The 22,249-nt window shown below is 32.4% G+C and overlaps 1 protein-coding gene across 1 annotated transcript; it reads left to right on the forward strand.

The window, feature by feature from the left end:
- The first annotated feature begins 9 nt into the window (after positions 1-9).
- LOC130443752 (repetitive organellar protein-like) lies at positions 10-22,249 on the forward strand. The gene is made up of 7 exons (XM_056778533.1): positions 10-475; positions 581-707; positions 3,025-3,490; positions 9,482-9,539; positions 13,337-13,833; positions 18,286-18,862; positions 21,963-22,249. Exons 1-7 carry the CDS (start codon positions 376-378, stop codon positions 22,094-22,096), a joined length of 1,959 nt encoding a protein of 652 aa, XP_056634511.1. The 5' UTR covers positions 10-375; the 3' UTR covers positions 22,097-22,249.

The raw sequence follows: 22,249 nt of genomic DNA on the forward strand, positions 1-22,249 counted from the left end.
AGCCGGCAAAAATTGAAATAAATACTATCTCTTAGTAAGGAGCTATTCATCCACATTTGATTTATATATTCATGTTTTGTACCAGGTATAATAACACATAAATAAACATATACTATTTTTTAGACATACAGGTCATTATTCAAGTGATATTAATTTAAAACAAATCAAAAATTTATTTTCACATTCCTTATATCAGATTTAAATGGTATTAGAAATTTTCTATTTACGATATTGGATAACCTGACATATGAATCTATATAAATTTCAAATTCAAATCTAGAATGCTTCGAGTTGCCATTTTGTATATTATATTTTTGTAGTTAACAGTAAATACTTATAATCTTGCACGATATATAGTTAATTAGTGAGTTTAAAATGACTGAGAGTACTAGCGCCTTGGATATTTTAAACACTATTAAATTTTGCAATAATATTAAAGATCACCAGAAATGGGCAACAGAAGCATCCTCTCAATGTAAGTCCTCAACTATATATAGATAGTTATATACTTCCAGAATAACTTTAAGATTTAATACCCAATAGACATAAAAATATTAGCTGAAACTTTATAATGTTCTAGTTTTTAAAATTGAAATTGAGAAATTGAAGATTACAATGGAGTATTTTGAGAAAGAGAAAGCAAGAGTCGAAGAAGATATTAAGAATATCACACCAAAAATAGAGATTTTGGAGAAATATTATAAAACGTGAGGCAATATTATTCTTCAATGTTTAATTAACATTATTAAGGGTTTTCTTCTTATTAATCTTCTGATATCCATTTATGAATAAAACCTTTTGATTAACATTCAATTGAAAAAAAATGTGGGGTTGGAAAATTACAAAAATTGCTCAATAACTCTAAATATACATTATCATAGATGTAGTATCTTCATACATTAACAATTACTTAATATATCCTAAAAATGAGGATCTTTGTGGCATTACAGTTGTAATTGGTAGCTTGCATATCAATTGTAGTACATTTAGTAATGGAAGGTCTTGGGGAAACTATTATTAGTAAGCTTAACATTGAACTTATTAGTTTACCATCAATTTGTATGATGAAAACTAACTACAATTCATAATCTTCATTGAACAAAATAGAATTTTCTTGATGACATACTATAGAAAATGAACAATAACATTAAAAATGATTGATGTCTATTCAAAACTAACCTGGTTTTCAAGATTTTCAACATGGATCTCGTAACATGAAAGTAGATTTTTAAGTAATCAAAGTTGATATGGTTCTCAAGATTTTGGAGAAACTATGGCTGTTAAGCATTGAGTTTTGATTCTTTTATGTTAAGTAGATGATTGCATTACCACTATATTAAAAATATTGAAATTTCATTATAAAAACTACAATTCACAATCTAAATTGAACAAAATAGAATTTTCTTGATGACATAAGAGGATGGTCCCAGAAGTACCTGGCTCAAGAAAGTAAACAGAAAAATTTTCAAGGTTCAATAAGTTCGATACCCTTTTTATGATAAGAATAGTCAAGCTTCTCATAATAGCCATTAATTGCCGATATCACCTCTTTCCTTCTAGAAAATCTTTGACCACCGAGTCATTTTTTCGAGCTTAGGAACAGAAAATGATCCGAGGGGGCTAAATCTGGCGAATAGGGTGCATGAGGTAGCAATTCAAACTTTAATTAATTGATTTTGGCATTGCAATAACAAATATGTGTGCCCATGCATTGTCTTTATGGAACAATACTTTCTTCTTAGCCAAATGCGGCTGTTTTCCCTTGATTTCTTCATTCATTTCAATAAGTTTACATAATACTCGCCGTTGAAAGCTCTTCCTTTTACAAGGTGTCAATGAAAATTATCCCTCGCGCATTCCCAAAAAAAAAAGACGCCATTACCTTGCCTGCAGTTGGAACAGTCTTTGCCTTCTTTGTAGCTGGTTCTCTTTTTTCAGTCCAATCTTTTGATTGTTTTTCTGTTTTAAGTGTGGACCCACGTTGCATCCATGATTATTATTTTATTCCATTGTCATCAAAAGCAGCACCCATCTTGCCTACTATGTCTGCTGGCTCGCGCACTTTTAGTCGATGATAATCCAGTACCGCTTTGTGGATTTTCCTCAACATTTCTGAAGTCGTCACCTCAATTTTTGTTCGACCATTTCGATGCTATTTCATCGTTGATAACGAAGGAGCAGTCTTACCCAGAGTAGAATCTAGTTCAGGTTTCATATTTGTTGGACTAATGCCTTTCAAATAAAAGTTATATTGTATCATATAACGATGACCAATTTTTTCCATGTTTACAAATTCACTGAAAACGTTCACTATTGATGGCTGCCAAACGAGGCGTCTTCAAACTTGAAACTTATGCTGTGTAGATTGTGTACTTTCTAATACAGGGGCTTTTTTCAACCAGGTTTTTCTGAGACCATCCTCGTACTATAGAAAATGAGAAAAAATTATTAGATTAGAAAGAGGCTTAAAATAAAAATAATTTAATAATAAGACAAAACAATTATTATTTAAAAGTTTATGCCGCTCCACATTTTTAAAAAATGAAGTACGAAGGAAATTTATTCCGGGTCATTTAGGATGTTTTTGTAATTAGGCTTGAACTGAAACTTTTATCTTTGGAGGTATATTTACATCATTCATTCAAAATGTGGGTCTGGGGGTAGAAGACATTAAATATCTTAAGTGGCTGATTCTTATTCTTCTTACAATGGCTAACTCTTCTATTAAGAGGCCTTTAAGGTTTCTTGGATGAGGGTGTGGTATCGAGTGAAAGTGAGGAAGTATCAATGTTTTTTATTCAAGTTCTGCTGATACGTTTTTCTGGTTTTTCTTTCGAAGTTAGTTATATTGTCGGTGATGGTGTAAGCTGACGCACTTTTGGGCTGTTTGTCTGATAGTTCGTTACCTACGACGCCAATGTGAGAAGGTAACCAAATTATAGTAACGGTTATTTTTTGGGATGTGAGAGGTTGGTAGGAGTAGAAATTGTATTGTAGTTACAACGGGGTTTTTATGTTTTTCAGATTAATTGATGATTTTCGCGTAAATGAAGATTCACTTTTTTATCAAAGTTTGCATTTGAAGTGCGTCGTAAAATCAGTAATAAAACACAAAGAAAAGGGCGAAAATTTATTAAGAGAGTATCGTGACGAGGCAGATAAATATAGAGAAAAATTGGAAGCGAATAGCCCAAATTATCAAATATTGAAAGAAAAAACTAGTATCCTTCTAAAGATTAAGTTCAATATTCAAATGCTGCGGCACAATGTGAAAGAACTAAGAATGAAAAATCGTATGAAATCGATATACAGCACGAAACTATTTCACAAAGATTTTATCGATTTTGCCGCAGCTTGGCTGGAAAAAAAAAGATACGTTGAGGCGGTAAATAAATTGGATTCGTTAAAAAAACTTCAAGCGGAATTAATAGTAGAAATGATTGGAAATAAATCTAGTACAAACAAAAAATATTTCAAACCTAATATCAAGGTTCGTATTAACAGATTCTGTTTATAAAGTTTCTCGAAACAGTTTAGCCAATCGATGAGGAATTTCTTACGACTTCAAACCGTGTTAATTTGACATATTTACTTACTTATCCGCAACCTTTTCTACCATAGGTGTAGAGGTGACATTTCTTCCCCATTTAATTGTATATTTTCCTTCCTGTTCCGATTTCCCATATATACTTCAGCCTGTTAACGCTCTTCTTTTCTAGTTCTTGTATTTGCACAGTTATTTCTTCTGGTTTGTTTGATGTCTTCATTATTTCTGTATTTTGCAAGTTTTTTCATTTCATTACTCCACTTCTGTATTCTATTTTGTAGCTCTTCTTTTGTGTTAGCGAATATTAGTAGGTCATCCGCATACATTAATTAGTTTATGTAGATTCGTCTCAATCTGTGGTATTCTATGCGTGCTTCGATTTCCTTCTTTGCTCACTTCCTTATCTAAATCGTCCATGACTAGACGAAACAGTAACGGGCTTAAAACGCCTCCTGTCTCACTTCTCTATAAGATAGAAAACTAATTGTCGTCTTCCAGCCAACTCGAACCACATTTTCAGTTTTCTTATATATATTCTTAGCTATGTTTACCAGTTGCCTACTAATTTTTTTATTCCTTATTATTTCCCATATATTTTCCCTGTTTATACTATCGAAGGCTTTTTCTAAATCAACTGCTGAAACATAAAACTTACACTCTGTGTCTGTTATTTGCCTCAAAGTGAATATCCAATCTTGTGTTGATCTATAGGTTCTAAATGATGTCTGTGTTTCATTTAATATGTTGTCTACGTCCCGTCTTATTCTATCTATCTTCAATCAAAGAGCTTGTATGTAGTATAGAGTAGCTATATCCCTGTATAGCTGTAGCAATTGTTAGGTTATAACTTCCTTTTTTGTGGATGGTTGCTGTTATTGTGGTCTCCACTCCTTTGAGATTGTTTTGCGTATTCCACGCTACCAGTAATATTCTGTGTAATAATTCCATACTCTTATTTTTTGGTCTTCCTGGGACTTCTCGTATTTTTAGTTTTTCTATCTCCTTTGTCACCTCACCCTTTTTTATATTTGGTCCTGGCTCTGCATTTATTGCGCTTGTTTCTCTTGTATATCTTTTGTATGTCTTTTCTTTCTGACTGTTTTTCGTCTCTTCCTGCTTCTATATATCTCGTTATTAGTAACTCTTCGAAATGTTCCTTTCATCTGTCCAATATTTCGTTTTATTCACTTATAATTTTACTATTTGTAGTTTTTAGGTTGCTTATTGAATCTTTCATCCCTCTTCTGATTGATCTCAATATATGTTACAAAATTTCTCCATTCCAAAACTTAGCATCAACTTCTTTTACTAGGTATTTTACTCTGTTCCTCTGTTTATTGTATATTTCGTAATCTTCACCCACTTTATTATTGTTGAGGTATCTCTTCCATATTTTTCTTTTATCTCCATTCTCATTTCTTCTTTCCACCAGCTTTTCTCTTGGTTTGTTGTTTTATTTGTTCCACATACCTCATTAGCTACATTTCCGAATATAGCTTTCAACGTCTTCCAAACTTCTTCGATATTTATTTCAAGGATCTTGTCTTCTAATTAATTAATTCTCCATCTATTCTCTCCTCGTATTGTTTTAGTGTGCCTTCTATTCTTAGCTTATTGATTCTTATAGTCTTGTATTCTATGTTTTTTTCTCAATATTCGTATTTCTTTGTTTCTCTCTTTCCATCACGGTGGAGTTTAAAGTTTAAAGAAACTTCCTAAATCTTACCCAATTTTTACACTTATATTTTTTATCTCTTTTAAAATGCTTCTTTCAATTAGGTACAGGCAGATATCAATGATAGATTTTTAGTTTCTGCTGGTCACCTCGCGTGTATATATATATATATATATATATATATATATATATATATATATATATATTTATGAATGTCTTTATGTTGGAAGAAGGTGTTGCCTGCAACCATGTTATTCAATTCACAGATGTCGATCATTCTTTGACCATTTCTGTTTTTAGTTATTTCTTCGAATTATCCAATGCTTCCATTCTCTTCTTTTACATTGTTTCCTACTCTTCCGTTCATATCCTCTATTATTATTGAAGTCAAAACACTATGTTTCGTTTCTTTTTGTATAACTTTCCAGAACGCTTCGATCTCTTTCTTATTTGTTCCCCTATACTATGAATGTTGTATATATTTGTTCCTCTTTCTCAATTTCTATTCTTATTAGTCTTTCTGAATCTCCTCTCCACTTAATAATTGCATTTTTGTTACGTTTATTGATAATTCACATCCTCGTACATATTATCAACCTAACTGTATATCATCAGATGTTCTCCTTCTAGTTCTGTGTATCTTTCATTTTCTTTTACATTTCAGTTATCACGAGGACATTTAATTTGCTCTTCTCCATCTTATTATTTAATTCTCTCTCGTTTCCGCTTATTCCTCTCACATTTAGTGTTACTAAGTTTCAGGTTTCACCTCTTATCCCTTCAAATTCTATCCTATTATTGCTTTTGTTTACTATTTTTTTCTGTTTTTTATCCCCTTATCTTGTTCTATATCTACGTCATCCTTATTTTTTAATCCTGTTTCTCCCTTTATTAGTTTTTCCATTGATAATTTTGCTGCGTTTGTTTTATCTTTTGTTTCCTTTTGTCTCATTCCATGGATAATAAATTTATTATTATTTTTTATACCCCAGCTTTGTTGTGTTTCCGTTGCGTCTCTCTCTCTCTCTCTCTCTCTCTCTTTTATTTCCTTTTCTTTGCGTTTCTTTTTCTTGGTTTGTGAGATCGTTATTTATAATATTCTTCTTTCAATAATCGTAATTTGCTTTTTGATCTCAGTCTCTTAACTTTTCTTCCCAATTTTCCATTTCAAGCACACATGTTTTATTGTTAATTATCTTGGTTCTCTCATTTTCGATTCGACCCTCAGTACCTACTTCTCTGTTGAATTTTTTCGTTTGCCTTTAGAATTTCTTCCATTTTCTCTGTTTATTTTCTTTTTTATTTGCTTAATTTCTCTCATTAGCTCTACATGTTTTTAACTTCATTCATTTTTACTTCTTTTGTTTTGTCTTTGTTCTTTATTGGTGTTCTGCTAATTTTCTTTTTTCTTTTGAAAATATTCTCTTGACATACAATTACTAAAATTACGGGGCTTTCAGAAATCATGACCCTTGATTATATAGACCTTCTATTAGCTGGTTGCGGATCACGTCGCGTTCAATTTTTGATGGAAATTTCGAATGTGAAACATTCGATTTCGATTAATTTTTCTTGAGTTTATTTTTCCATACTATTGATTAAGTTTTATAATAGATTCTTGTATTGAACGAACTACCCACATTTTGCACAAAAATTTAATATCAATAAAGTATTTTTATGTTGGAATGCCGAAAAGTATAAAAGCGCAAGCCTCAGTAACATATCAATTATGCTGCTAATGAGAAGTAATCATGGACAACCGTATCAATAATCAATATTGTTTAAAAAATTTGCATCCTTCAAAAAAAGCTAAAAAAGGGAAAAAACGTATAATGCTAACAGAAAAATAGTAGCTTTTGATGAAATCTTGAAGTAAATAGCTTTGTTTTAATTTTTAACATCTAATTATGTCAAATGTTCTATATGCACCCCTATAAAAACCGAGAAATAAATAATTTTTCAAGCGAAAAACCAAATACTAGTTTTTGATGGTGTAAATTGTTAAAAAATGTTTTTATAAGATAATTAACTTTTTACGCACAATGATTTCGACATAATTTCGCATCGAGTTAGCTAATCCACATAATTTAAGTAAGTATGTCGAATTAACACCGATTTGAACTTTAGACTAGACTAAATGATTTTGAAAACCTTCTTATCCATAAAAAATAAAAGTTTTTCATACTTTACTATTATCATTTTGTCCAAAAACCAAATTTTGACACAAATTATGTACAATGTAATTTTTTTCTGTTATTTCTATCTTTTTACAATTCATTCACATTACACAATAAACACATTAATCGAAATTCGACGCGCAGGTCCACATACACTTCCAACCTCACGAGAGGAACTCGAACTGTCTCGAATTAGTACACTTATTAGCAATATGGAGATTTAAGTGTCAACAGCTGTTACATATTCAATACAAACATATTTGAAAAACATTGAAAATGTACCTCACAGGAACAGAACTAGGCAAAATGAAGGAATCCGTGAGACGCTTCGTGTTCTAACTTCGTCTCACTTCGTGCACTTTGGTTCGGGCGTGAAAGCCGATAAAGAAGACGAGCGAGGTGAGGCGATGTTACACGAAGTGAAGTGTGTCTACCAGTGTTGCCAGAGCTAGTAAATTGTACAATTTTAGTACATTTTTCCTTTTTTCTAATACATTTTCCCTGCGTTCGCAAATATAAAATTATTTTATATTTTCGTTTAATAAAATAAACTAGAAATTGTACTAGATTGTAACAATAATTAGAAAACAGAGCCGAGTTGATTTATATTTAGAACGTGAGATTTTTGTACTGCATTGCTAATTTTATCGGTAAACTTTATATAAATTTTTCATCCTTAAAATAATAATTGACACGGTTTATAACATTTTTGGAAAAAAAATTTAATTTAAACTTATGTTTATACATCTTTCTATGATTTTATTAAATTTGTTTGAAGTTGGTACAATCTAGTACATTTTCTAGTTTATTTTATTAAACGAAAATATAAAATAATTTTATATTTGCGAACGCAGGGAAAATGTATTAGAAAAAAGAAAAAATGTACTAGCGTATAAAATACACTAAAATGTACTAAAATTTTTACATTCAGCTTTTAAATTGTGGCAACACTGGTGTCTACAATATTTTATTCTGTTAACTTCGATCAACTTCGCGAGTAGTGTAGTAGAAGTTTTACGGCCGGTTTCATAATCCTACTCCAATTGGCACTTTAACTCAAGATTCCTTTGGATCAAAAGGCCCTTTATTTAGTTGTTAAAGTAAGGTGGTTCAATAATCGAGTGAAGGCTACTAGAAAAAGAAACAAAACGAAACGTAGTTATTTTGGCGCTAATATTTCTTTTGGCTTGATCTCTAGTGGCGAGCTGTTGTGTTTTGTATTTGCCAATTTAATTTTTCAATTCAATTTTTTATTTCAATTATTCTATTGCATAATGATTTTTATCATATTTAATCGTAGGTATTAAAGGTTTTACATAATTGATGCACACTTTTATTTCTACGACGTTCTTGATTTTATGATAGATTCTTTGCATTTAGTGTTTGTATTCACGATACGAGGTATCTCGGAATACGATATCCGCTGTCACCCACTATAAAATGTCTTCCAGACTGTTATTTCTCAAACTGCTTTGTCAAAGCACGGTTCTTGAATATTGTCATATCGTGATTGGAACCTGGCCAACGAGCTGCAATGTTACGAATCCAAGACCCAGCATCGAATATAGTTGTACATTTAATGCAAAAAAGCTTTCCGTGCCGCCTGGTGATTGTATGAGAATTAAGGTGCAATCGATTGCCCCTATTATTGACGGGAAATTGGCTATTTGATTAATCTCGAATTATTAATTCGAAATCGTTCAAAAAAATCCAAGTTGTTACATATTTCCAAATAGTCGATATATTTTTCGTCTTTGGATGACCTTCAATTCGAACTTAATGTAGCCCAATATCTAGCCATTATGCCATAAATCTTTTATTTTTTCAATCTTCTCCTCCTGGCTCACCTTAGAATTCAAACACAGCTTATGTTTGCATTTGACGTTTGCCGCTAAAGGAGACTTTAATGTACTAAAGTAAAGCATTTCTACCTTAAGTTGAAAGAACATTGAGGCAATAATATAAGTCAATTATGAAACGAGCGACTTAATTTAATGGGAACCGGCCGTTACTCTAATTTTATTTAGTATTTGAAGGTAAATAGAAAGGCAAATTTTTGACTACAATTGGAATATTTTACAGGAAAAACAAAAATTTGTCAGAATGGATATTTCGGAGTTACCTGTTTTACCTACAACCGGTAAGATTTTACTTTTTTGTCACTATTTTATTTGATTCCATTCTCTTCAAAATCCTATTTTAAAATCCCATCAAATAATTAAAGCTTGAATTACTTATTATTGGTTGATATGTAGATGCATTGTATTGGTATTATAGATAAGGTTTATTTATGAAAAAAAAACTAGAAGATTATTTTATTTCTCTTAGAGTTTCGAAGGTATGTCCTTACAATGTTAATGATCGGAGAGAACTAAACTACCTACTTCCTAAACTTATACATTTTGGATTTTATTATTCATTCTATACCTGTAGTTCGAAAACCTTGTTTTTTTCTTTATTTGAGGAAATACCAAAATATATTCTTTGACAAGGTTAAAATGTGCTTAAAGATGTTTTAAATTAGAAAACCTTACTTCCAAAAAATCATATTAAAGTCAATATTATAAAAGTATAATATCTTAAAAGAGAAGAATTTTTGCATTCAATATTCCTATACATCGTATACTTCTTTGAAGAGTAGCGCTCCTATACTTCATCTTACTATGTCTTTTTACCCTCTTTAAAATATTAGATAATTTGAAACTTTGCACAAAATATACTAATTCAATAATTTTATTCCATTGGGCTTAATCGAATTTAGAAATATAAAAAAAAAATGAAAACCTTGCTTGTATGCTTAATTATGAAAAAATAATTCTCAATATAAAAATAAGATGGATACGTTGGCCATGCATGGAAAAACTGGAGTACAATTAGGCAGAGGTTAGTAGCTCACATGTTTTAGTATTATACATACTATCTTTGCGATATAATTTGAAGGTATGAGGACGGCTCGAAGGCTAAATATCCTCAACGATTTGCAGGCTGGAGTAATTGGTCGGGCAAAAATCTAGTCGTAGTCTTTCGGAGAATGCACTATCATTACGAAAGACAATGACCAAAAGGCGTTAGTAATAAGAACGTATAGAGAAAAATGAACGGGGGACTCCAAGCCAGTAATACGAAATAATGGAGCTATATGATATACAGATGGCTTCGGGATTAATTGCTTGGGCGGAGCAGATTACTGCGCAGAACACTCCAAAATAAGCAGATGTTTTGCGCTTGTTGAACACGTTATAGTCTTCCCAACCAAAATTTCCACTGTGATGAAATGAGATGGGGTAATCTCTATTGCGTAATACGGTAATTTCGATCTGTTCAGTTCATAACTGGTGTTCTCTAGACTTTAGTTAGTCCTACATAAACTGGAAGGTCTAGCTCGTTTGGATTTTCGGTCACTCGTATAATTTACAGACCTTAAATGTGTATTTATGTATATTTATGCTTATTCGATTTTGATTCTGAGTTGACTATACAACTGAATCTAACAAATGTTTGAAATTTGAGGAAGAATGTCTCAACGCACGCACTTACTAACATCTTCGTATTAATAATTATTTTTGATTCCGATTTATAATAAAAGCATGTTTTTTGAGTTTTTCTCAAACTATTAGAGAGTAGTTGTACTAATGTGGCCGTACTTACAGCTTTTTCATTCACCTTCTCTTGACTATTTCTTCTCGTTAGAATATTGTGATATTGTCGGTTAGGATAATATATCAAAAATTGAACAATATGTGGAACGGTTTAGCATTGAAAAATACTCAGACTACATCCGCATTGACAGGCGACTTGTTTAGTGCCTAAAATTAATATTCATGTCCTGATTATTTGGTGTAAGAGTCAGTTTGCGTCGTATTAATCATCGTTTGTTGACATGCTGACGATGAAATCACTACGAGTTTGAGTTACAGCGAGTTTAATGATCTGCATGAACAATAATTGCATTATTTCAATTGATATTTCTTTGAGGCAATTGCTTTTTAATGTTTCCCAGTTTTATTTGAATTTCGAGGGTTGTTTTTTTTCAACTTCCGATTTCACAGTATAATGACCAAGTAGTTAGGAAAACTCGAAAGTTTATCATAAGTGAATTATCGATGACATTTCCGGGAGTTTTAAAATCGTATTCTATCGTTACTCAACAGTTGCGCTAAATAAAAATTTGGGCCTTAAAGTTTTTGACTGAGAACCATAAAGCTCGCTGAATTATTACAATACTGATGGAGGAGAGTTTTTAGAATCCATTGTGACAGGTGATGAGACATGGATTACATGGAAATCACAACCACAACTATGGATGCACACAAATTCTCTAACGAGATCCACAAAATACAATCGAACCTTCAACAGCTGTGAGGTTATGGCAACTGTTTTTTGGAAATAAAAAGGTGTGTTGCTTATGGAGTTTATGCAGCCTGAAACACAAATATATGCTACCTGTGTAATTGTTCTGATCCCCGGAAATGCCTGTCCTTACAGCGCTCGTGTAACCCAATGACTCCATACAGCCCCGACCTAGCACCAAGCAATTTTCATGTTTCCCTGAAGTGGAGCAGTGGTTTGAAGGGCGGTGCTTCCAAACTGACGTAGAGATCAGTGAAACCGTCAGTCACTTTCAGTTACTGGCAGCTACATTTTATCGGGTGGGTATTGCGAAGCTTGTTAAGATATGACAAATGCCTTATAATAAGCTGTGTTGTACCTTAATTTAGATAATGAAATTTTGTTTGTATATTTACCCGTATTTTCTTTACAGTCCATCGGAGGTTAAAAATGAAATAACCCTCATATTTTCATATAAATTTCATCCATTCCTCATGTCTAGTGACCAAACAACACGCTGGGTGACTAGCGAAATCGCCGAGCGCATGGTACGATTGGTAGTTAAGAGTCACATTAGACTGTAAGAACTAAGCAAGCCACCTGTCAGTACGGAACAATCCTGAAGCTACTCTTCTCGCAACTGTCTTGAATGAACTGACCTCATGAACAATCCACTTGACAGAACGAACAACTAATCTACATTGAAGTTAATGTATTTTCTTTTTTCTATGACTAAATCGCTTACCTGAAATGGGATGCGCATTGTTATGATCTATCGATTCTCAACTGAAACAAGAGACATTAAAGTTTCTGATATATGAGACTAGCTCGGTGGTCTTCGTTTGTATAGTGTAGCCGTGTCCTTTGTTTCTATAGGGGCTTTTTTGTTTTGCCGTAAAAATGATCGACGTAAAATAAAGCAACGGATTGGAGTGAAATTTCACATGAAAACTAAAACTCATAATTTACCGAAACAAGTGTATTGCAATGAATATTTGTAGTTCCTGGTATTTTTGAGTGATAGAAGATAGCCTACAAGATGAGTTATGTTCCGGTCGCCACGACAAAAAAGGATGAAAATATTGGTAATGATAATTTCAACAAGCGAAAAGTGTGCAAAACTGGTGCCTAAAATCCTTACAATTGAACAAGAAGCTCGGAAATATGTGTATTGACATTTTTAATTCGATTGAATCTTGGCACAATGCGACTTCTACCTTTTTCTTAAGGGCAAATATGAATTGAAAGTAGCAAAATTTGAGTCTATTGAAGCTGTAAAAGAAAAAGTGGCGCGGGTCCTGAAGGAGTTGACAGAAAAAGACTTCCTGCACTGTTTCTATTGAAGATTCGCAGGGAGCGATGTAGGGATAGAGGAGAGATATAGAAGGCGATAACAAAAACATAATATCAAAATAAAATATTTCGTATCACCCAGTTTGTTATTTAATAGCCCCAATTGGTACTCTTTAATCTGTGCATTCTTCAATCTTTCTTTGAGCAATCGTTTTTCGAAATAATTTCACGTTCTTGAAGGATTTCTCTTCACTTACACAGTTAATAATATTAGACGAAAATAAAATAACACTTTTCTCCAAAAATTTTTTCTAGAACATTTATCCAAAGAAGAATCCGTCATGTCAACGTTTGGTGGTAGAGCAGCATTGAATTCATGGCACAATTCAAACTATCTAGCTGACAATCAATTTACCACCGTATCACCGAAAGTAAAGATAATTGAAAACAAAGTCTTGAATAATGCCCCGGAGAAATCGTTCGTAAACACTATTATGGAACAGAAAACAAACGCTATCGATATGAAATTTCAACAGCTGATGAAAAGCTTTGAAAGATTTTCCTCGGAAATAGAAAAAACGTCACCAAAAAGATCTGAATCCAAAGAAAAATCTGATAAATCTCTAATGGAAAACACAATTGAAAATATGAGTCAGAAGGAAAGAGATAGAGCTTTGGAAATTAAATTGAAAAATATCGTTAAGAATTTCAAAAGACCCCCTTTGCAAAAAAATAAAATTCGATCGCAAAATTCCGTTTCGGAAAAAGTAACGAAAATTGTAGGAGTCAAAGAAGATGCTGCGAGTCCTATGGTGAGTACTTCCTGATTTACTGATCTGTAATTGAATTAGTACTTTATTGTCGAGTAAAAAATATATAGTAAAAAATAGAAGTAAACGTTTCAAAGAAGGAAATTTCAAATTATTATCGGAATTTCATTCGATGTCATCGAAACAAAATTTGAAATACACTGTCCGATGCGCTTATTGTTATAGTCCATAATTTTTGATATAAAAAAAATAATAGTAGGCTGAAACTTATTTAAAAAGGAGTAGAATATGATTAAAATAGAAGCAAAAAAAAATTACGGCCCATTTGAAGTCGGTAAGGGGAAAGGGGTGGGTTTTCAAGGGTACAAAAATTTCCAGCAAAAGTCCAGTGGTAAAAAGTTGAATAGCAAAGTTGTAGATGATGAAAATATCTATAACTAGTGTATTTGTACTTTCATTACATGACTTCAAAATTTTTGTAAAATATACAAAAGATCAAATTTTTGGTTTTTATTTTTATCTTTCACAAAAAATATTATTTTTTTTCAAAATCAAAAACGTACCTTTTTATGTTCCAAATACACAGTAATTCATTTGTTTTGAAATATTTATTTTCCAACCTTATTTTTACTTGATATCGAAAAAGCACCTCAATTTTCAATCCAAAAACTCTTCCGTTAAAATATCAGCTTTTTTAAAAAAGTTATTGAAATTTTTGTTCGTTGAAATGTCTACTTTCTGATGGTTTGAAAAATATTACCATAACCATGGTTATTTTCTCAGAAAAGGCAAAGAAACTCGTATCTTAAATTAATTATTTGTACAATTTTTGGTTATTTATTAAAATTTTACACTCTTATTACTCGATGAACGTTTGATTAAATGTTACATTGATAAACATGAATAATTTTAATAAATATCTGAAAATTTTACATAATAGTAAAAATGATCGAATACGGGTTTTTGCTTTTTCAAAGAAATTTAGGATTGTGATGGATCTTACACAATCAGAAAGGAGAGATTTGAACGAACAGAAAACTAACCGACTATTTCCAAAAAGCTGACATTAAATACGATGAAAAAATGCATATTTCAAATCAAAGAAATTATAGTGTATTTGGGACATAATAAGGTAAGTATTAATCAAAAAGGTTTTTTGTAAAAGATCAAAATAAAAAACCAAAAAATTGGTTTTTTGAACTTTTCACATAAATTTTGAGGTTATGAGGAAAATATTTGTAAATCATTTTTACTTCTATTTTTATTATATTCTTCTTCTACTATTATTTTTTTCATCTTTATCATTTTTAAATGGCTTTTACCCTGATCTATTAACGTTATCGTCTTGAGAAAAGGAAGGTGAATAGTCCAGGCGCTGTAGCCAAAATTTTATTCAAATCTGACATTGAAATTAGTAGTAATGATTTTTGGTACACAAGTACTTTTTGAAGAGTACTTTAAGAAAAAAATGGTTCTACGCACGAGTGGCCATGGAAAATGGGGAAAACTCTAAAAAATGGTATTTCGTCAATAACATGGAAGGGATTGCAAATTTCGATACAACGGACCCTTGGTGCGAGAGTTGTGACTCACATGCTCAAGTTAATTGGACTGTAACTGTGATTTGAGTATAATGAAAAGAGATTTTCATAATAATTGTTAAAACATTGCATCATAATCTATATCAAAGTTGATAGAGGAGGAACTCTGCTTAACAGAACATGCAGTACCTGGCCTACGCTTATGATATTGATCTACTCAGTCTTGTAGAACGGGGCTCACCTTCCACGAATCCAGAACAAAATACATGGTTATGTTAAGGAACAGAAGAACTCTCCCGGTGCCTCTCGAAATAGGTCGGTATAAGTTCGAAAATATACCATCGTTTAAATACCTGGGATCAGTAGTAACCGAAAATAATGACATGGATGGATGGAAATAAGAGATGGAAATAAGAGCACGTGTGAAAGTGGGGAATAGAGCATACCTCAGTCTGCAACGACTACTAAAGTTGTTGATATACGAATATAAGAAGAAGTCAATTTGTACTGTTTCCACTTAGTTTAATAATACGATGTGCAAAAGCCAAATGGAATAAATTTGTTTATTTATAAATGAGAGCGTGTTAGGAAAAACTCTTGGACTCGTCAATTTGGATTTTTAAATGCGCATTTAATAAAATTATATGGGGTGTGCTATGTGACATATCATCAATTTATAATATTATTCAGTTAAAAAACTATTTATCCGAAAAACTCTTGTCTTTTTGGTATTGAATAATAATTTGAAATTATTATACCCAACGACATTCGAATTTTATAATCAGAAGGAATAATTTCACGATCTTGATGTTTTATGGTTTACCTCAAAAATTAAATTATATACACTCCTGTACACGTCTAGGCATCGACAAAAGAGATTGTCGATGTCTGTTGGTGGTACCTTGTTTATAGTAACTTTGAGCGTTAAACGAAGCTTACAGGCGCCCATTTGGATAAGGGCAATGCATTGTGCCTATAGCATTGTGAAGAATTTTAACTTTCCTCTCACCATTGCAAGATTCAATCCTTTATTTGTTTATCCTCAGCATCTCATAATAAAGTTCACGTACATTTCTTCCTTCTCGTGTTTTCCATACTATGTCTTGACATTCCTCTTTGTATCTATTCGTTCATAGAATAACTTAATCATTGCGGTCTTTTAGATTAGACTATTTACGGTAATATAGGCTCATACAACTTGTAGATTTCATTGTTCACACGTCTTAATCTGGTTTTTTTTCTCAATAGACTCGTTTTAGCATCTACTATTATCAAATAGTTCATTCGTTCTTATGCGCCTTTTTCCGAATGTCGGCTGCACTCCCAACTCTCAACAGCGATTCTAATAACACGTCGATCTTTTTGGAGGCGTTAAACATGAACAGAATTACAATCTCTCAATCGGCTTAAACGTTACCGACAGTTGTTCGCAGGTAAGGGATTAATCTTTGGCCATAATGCAACGTACGCATAGTACCAGCTCTACCTAACTTGGCAAACAATTTATCAGTGATTATATATAACAAAATAGTCGTTCAGAGATATTTGGTAGTCTGACATATAGATGACGCTTCTAATATTAAATCCATATGATTTTTAGTCAGCCCTAACCTTCAAAAGACACGTGTATACATTTTACAGCTGTCGTACTATTTTGAGTGAAACAACTTTTATTAGTTTGAAAAAATTGATAGAAAGGTTTATGTTATAAAGCATTGATTTTTGGAAAAAATACTATTGAATCAAATGCTTGACCTGATATGCATTATGCGGAATTTGTTCCTGGGAACATTGAACGTTGGGAATGGTTTAAGTTTAAACGAGACGAAATTACCACATTACAAGTGGTAGCATCGAAAAAAACAAAATAATTTGGAATGACCATAAAGTGAAACTGATTGAGATGGTAAAGGAACGTGTTGGGCATAAATATTTGGATAAGCGAAAGCTTTATTCAAAGTGGGCAACGCGAGCTCCCAATCGACTAACAACAACGAATTAATTATTCTGAGCTGTTCAATTGAAATAAACCAGAATGTTTGGATCGATTTATGACAATGGGCGGAACATTTTATACCAGAGTCTAATTGACAGTAAGCCGAGTGAACTGCACGTGCGTCTTTCCACTCCAGAGCGTGGAAAGACGCAACAGTCGTCTGGCAAGGTGACAGCATTAGTATTTTGAGATGCATATAATATAATATTCATGGAATATTAGAAAAAAAACCTTAAAAAGAGACTATTACGTAGCGTTTTTGGAGCATTTGAAGGACGACATCACGACAAACGACCCCATTTAAAGAAGAAGAAAGTGATATTTTATCAAGAGGATACACCGCAATTCGATACAAAAGATGGCAAAATTGCATGGATTTAGCTTCAAATTGCTTCCACATCTACCGTATTCTACAGATACGGCGCCGATATACTTTACGCCGATGAAGAGATTACCACCGAAACAGAAGCATGTTGTGAGGCTAAAGACAAATTGTACTAAATAAATGATATCGAAAAATTGTATGGCCGCTATAATCATTGTATCATATTCAATAGTAAAATCAAATTATTTAAATAAAATATTTTTTTATACTAGCCTATGATATTTTCAGATTACTTGTTAGTTGCCTGAAGCAGTTAACCAGTTGGTCTTCTTAATACTCCTCTAGTTTCTCTTGTCTACACCGTGGTGAAAATTTTATCTTCGTCTTCGAATTTTACAACTGTTTTTTTAAAATATCCGTATATCTTCTCTCGTGTGAACAGGTTTCTTTAGAAAATACTTCTTTTTATAAACATTGTCAAAGATAAAATGTTGATATGGTTACCGTATCCTGCTATAAATATGCTCATGATGTTGTCAAAAAACCAAGTTCAAGAACTTCTTCTTTCTGGTTATAACTGGGTGTGTCACTGAGTATATTTGATTATATTCTTTTGGCTCTAATTTATCCAGGGCAAACCATCGGCAAAAGTTAATGATGACATTTCTACTGAGCAAGATACACAAAATCATTTAACTCAAGAAAAAGGTGATGGTGGAAAGTTGCTTTCTCAACAATCGAATAGTGGCATTCAAGTAAAACCAGCCGAGGTTCAGCACGATCTGAAAGAAGTTCATATTGATTATGAAAACTTTCCAATTCAGATGAATTCGATGCCAACACCCAAAAATATGCAACAATTTACCATCAATAACAATTATAGACTAGAGGAATCAAATAAAGACAACAAAGAAGATAAACACGTAGATATTAAGAGAAAGATTCCCGAACAAAAGAAATTTGAGAAAAAAATTGATAAGCCGTTGACAAAATTACCTCAATACCTCGGAAAAAATGAAACTTATGCAATAAACGAAACGAAGTCGTTCGGAATCTTTGGTAAAAGTACTAATATTTCTGAGCAAAGTATAATGAAAAGAGGATCGGATTATCACAACAACAACAACCATGCCGCTCTTTCGCAAACAGAAAAACATTTTATTAATACCGGCTTCACGACTGATGAAAATTATGTCCACGGATCACCAGGTAATTATTTTTTATATAAAAATTTTTTTCAGCTTATCTGCGGTGCTGTGGTGATGGAAGGGTCGCCATATTGTTGTTGTTGTAGAAGGGCGAGGAACCTTAATCAGTGGGAACCATATTTTTAAATCATTGGTGTATTTTCAACTTACACATTTAATCTCTTTGTTGGAAGAAAATTTACGAGAGATTATAGTCGGACGGAGCCAAATCTGGTAAATAAGGAGGGTGTTTTAGTAATTCAAACTCTAAATCACGAATTTTTTGCATGGCAGCATGAGATTTGGTGCAGGAGCGTTGTCCTGCAAAAACAAAACACCTTTGGATAGCTTTCTGCGTCTTTTCACTTTAATTTTTTCCCGTAGAGCGGTCAGTAATGTCGAATAGTAATCTCCAGTTATTGTTCTACCCTTATCTAAAAAATCAATCATGATTACTTCATGCCAATCCCAAAAAACTGAAGCAAGAACTTTTCTAGCATATTTTTAGATACGAAACTTCTTAGGTCTTGAAAAATCAGAGTGTCGCCATTCCATCGATTGTTGCTTTGTTTCTGGATCGTAGAAATGTACCCAAGTCTCATCCATAGTAAGAATTCGGTTTAAGAAGTCTACATCGTTTTCAAATCGATCACAGATCGAACGCGATGCTTCTACCCTTGCACGCTTTTGGTCAACATTCAAACATTTGGGTTTGCAGCAATTTTTTATGTCCAAATTGATAAAATCATGTCATGAACTGCATGGATATTTTCGGGGACTGACACAAAAACTAGCCTTCCCGATCGATCATCATCTTCAATGGAAAATTTACCTCTTTTGAAGCTTGCAGTCCAATTTTTGACGGACGCATACGAAGGACATTGATTATCAAGGGTATTGAGCATATCTTCGTAAATCTGCTTACCTCTTAACCCTTTTAAATACAGGTATTTGTTGATGGCTCGATATTTTCGTAACTTTGGTTTACTTTTTTGACGTCAAACTTCTAAACTTATTGTTCGTTGCTATGGTAACGCAATATTTTGTTTATGCATGGAACTGGTCTAGGCTAACTAGATATCAATACATCCTCGTATTAATGCTATTATTTATAGGTTGAACGTTATATAGATACAAGGATTATTATATTATTATGTTATTATATTCTAATAGTACGTGTGATTTGATTGAATCGAAATGCATGTATTGATTTATTGTGACCTACAGTTACCTTAACTGTTTTTACTATCTCGTTTACCAACCACTACAGGGCTTCTACTGTAGATATGTTTTAACAGAATCAGATTTGCTTAGTTAGGTTCTATCGAGTGTCTATATGTGACGCAATGTATTTAGGGATACAAAAAAACTACAAGCCTTTTTAGGAAAATGATTTTATTTATGATCAAATGTAATCACCAATTACATCAATGCACTTTTTTTACCGAAGGAAATTGTTGTTGAAAGTCGGTAAACATAGTTTCGTAATCCGCGTTCGATACGAGATACCAAAAAAAAAAAACTCTTTCTCGAAGCATGAACTTGTATCGGTTATTCATGCCGAAAACGCGTCTACTTCGACGAGCACGTGTTATCATGACACAGACACAACTGTCTAAGGTACGAATAAAGAACATGCTGACAGAGTTGCCAGACTTACGAGTGCTGCCGGACTTACGCAGATTTTTCGAGAGCGTCAGTAAACAGATATTGATTCACAAATGTAGCACATAATCTTTAAATTCGAAATTTTCCACTTCTCGTTCTTCAGTATTCTCAATGATCTCTATCTGTTCGTTTTTTTGGTTAAGCTGTTCTTCTTAGTTTCTATTATCATTGCCCATCGTCAGTTTTTTGTTAATAAAAAAATTTCCATCTACAATTGATTATGATCTACAACATAATCTAACCAAACCTCAATTTTGCACATTTGACCTTGAATAAATTTTTTTACAGTAGGACGATCAATGGGTATTTTTGCTGTTGTATCCATAATTATGTATTTAACGTATCTGCCAATTTTTGCTTCATGCGAATTTTTTTTGCCTATTTTGTCTGGGTTAATGAGCATCTCAACAAACAAAATAATAGATTTTGGAGTGAGGAATACCCTAAAAAATATTTTCGTTTGTCTTTCATCATTGACAATTTAATAGTTATTAGATCCATTCTCATGATCTCTCACAGAAATTATTTAACCACGAATATCTATTGAATGTTCATAGTGATTAAGGAGACCGTACCTCGAGGGCAAATCGATTATGAAAATTTTTTTACTTCTGCCCAGTCCCTCTACTTGTTATCAATGCTGCCCTACCTTAAATTCGACTCTACCTACAGCCCTGTGTATTTTATAAGCACCAAATTTTATTTATGAAATCATATTTATAAATTGAAGCGTTACATATAACATATAACAAAACGTGGTTTCTGATCAGCTGAAATAATATGGTCTCATGGTGCCGTTGAGCATTGTGGGAAAGGTGCAAGAGAGTGAAAAATGGAATGAAAGTGAGCGGGAGAATACTTGCTTATCTCAGCTTCACGCTGGATCGTTATCAGCCGCCATTTTATTAGTTTGGCTTGCGGAAATTGTCCGATTATATTTTTTGTTGATGTTACATTATCTCTAAAATAAAAAAAAATTAGCGCGGTCAAGTGAATACACATCATTTTTTTTGTAATGTTGTTACCATTCCATCTTTTTAGTTATAATAGCGAAATTGATAATTAAGCCCCGTTATCTTCATCTGAAGCGCAAGAGTTTTGCAGATGATCGTTTTTTTTTTACTAATCCGAGGAGTCTCCCCGAGTGCATACTCCTATCTTCGGGGTCATAATGGTATAATCTTAAGATAATGTGACCTTCCTTAAAATAATCTAATCTAACTTCATTCCCTTTTTTCAGTGTTTTTCCTTTCTTCTCATCCTTTACTTAGTTAGTGTCATATATATATATTGTTGTAGCTCTACATTCACTTTTTGATATCGATTGCTCCATTTATTCTGTTATCACTATATGTTCTTAATAAATTCTTATATATTTATTATGTCTATCATTCACAAGATCTCTTCTATTTTAACTATTCTGCTCAAATGTATCATTTCTCGTAATTTTTCAGATGATTTCAATAGTGAATTTTTAATGAGTCCAATTTATGATCCGCCGAAACAAAATGAAACCGAAGAGCCAGCCATGATTTTTCCAAATAGCAGCTTCGCTTTCCAAGGAATGAATTTCGGTTTCAATTTTTGATTGAATTTGGTTTTTGAAAGTATCAAAACCAGTTATATTATTGAAATTTTGTTTTTGGTTCATACTAATGTTGAATAAGAATCTAACGTGTCATTTTCGATTTGATTATTTATAATGTTAATTTTCATAATTCAATAAAATCATAAAAAAATA

Source organism: Diorhabda sublineata, chromosome 5 (assembly GCF_026230105.1).
Source record: "Diorhabda sublineata isolate icDioSubl1.1 chromosome 5, icDioSubl1.1, whole genome shotgun sequence".
Classification (NCBI taxonomy): Eukaryota; Metazoa; Arthropoda; class Insecta; order Coleoptera; family Chrysomelidae; genus Diorhabda; species Diorhabda sublineata.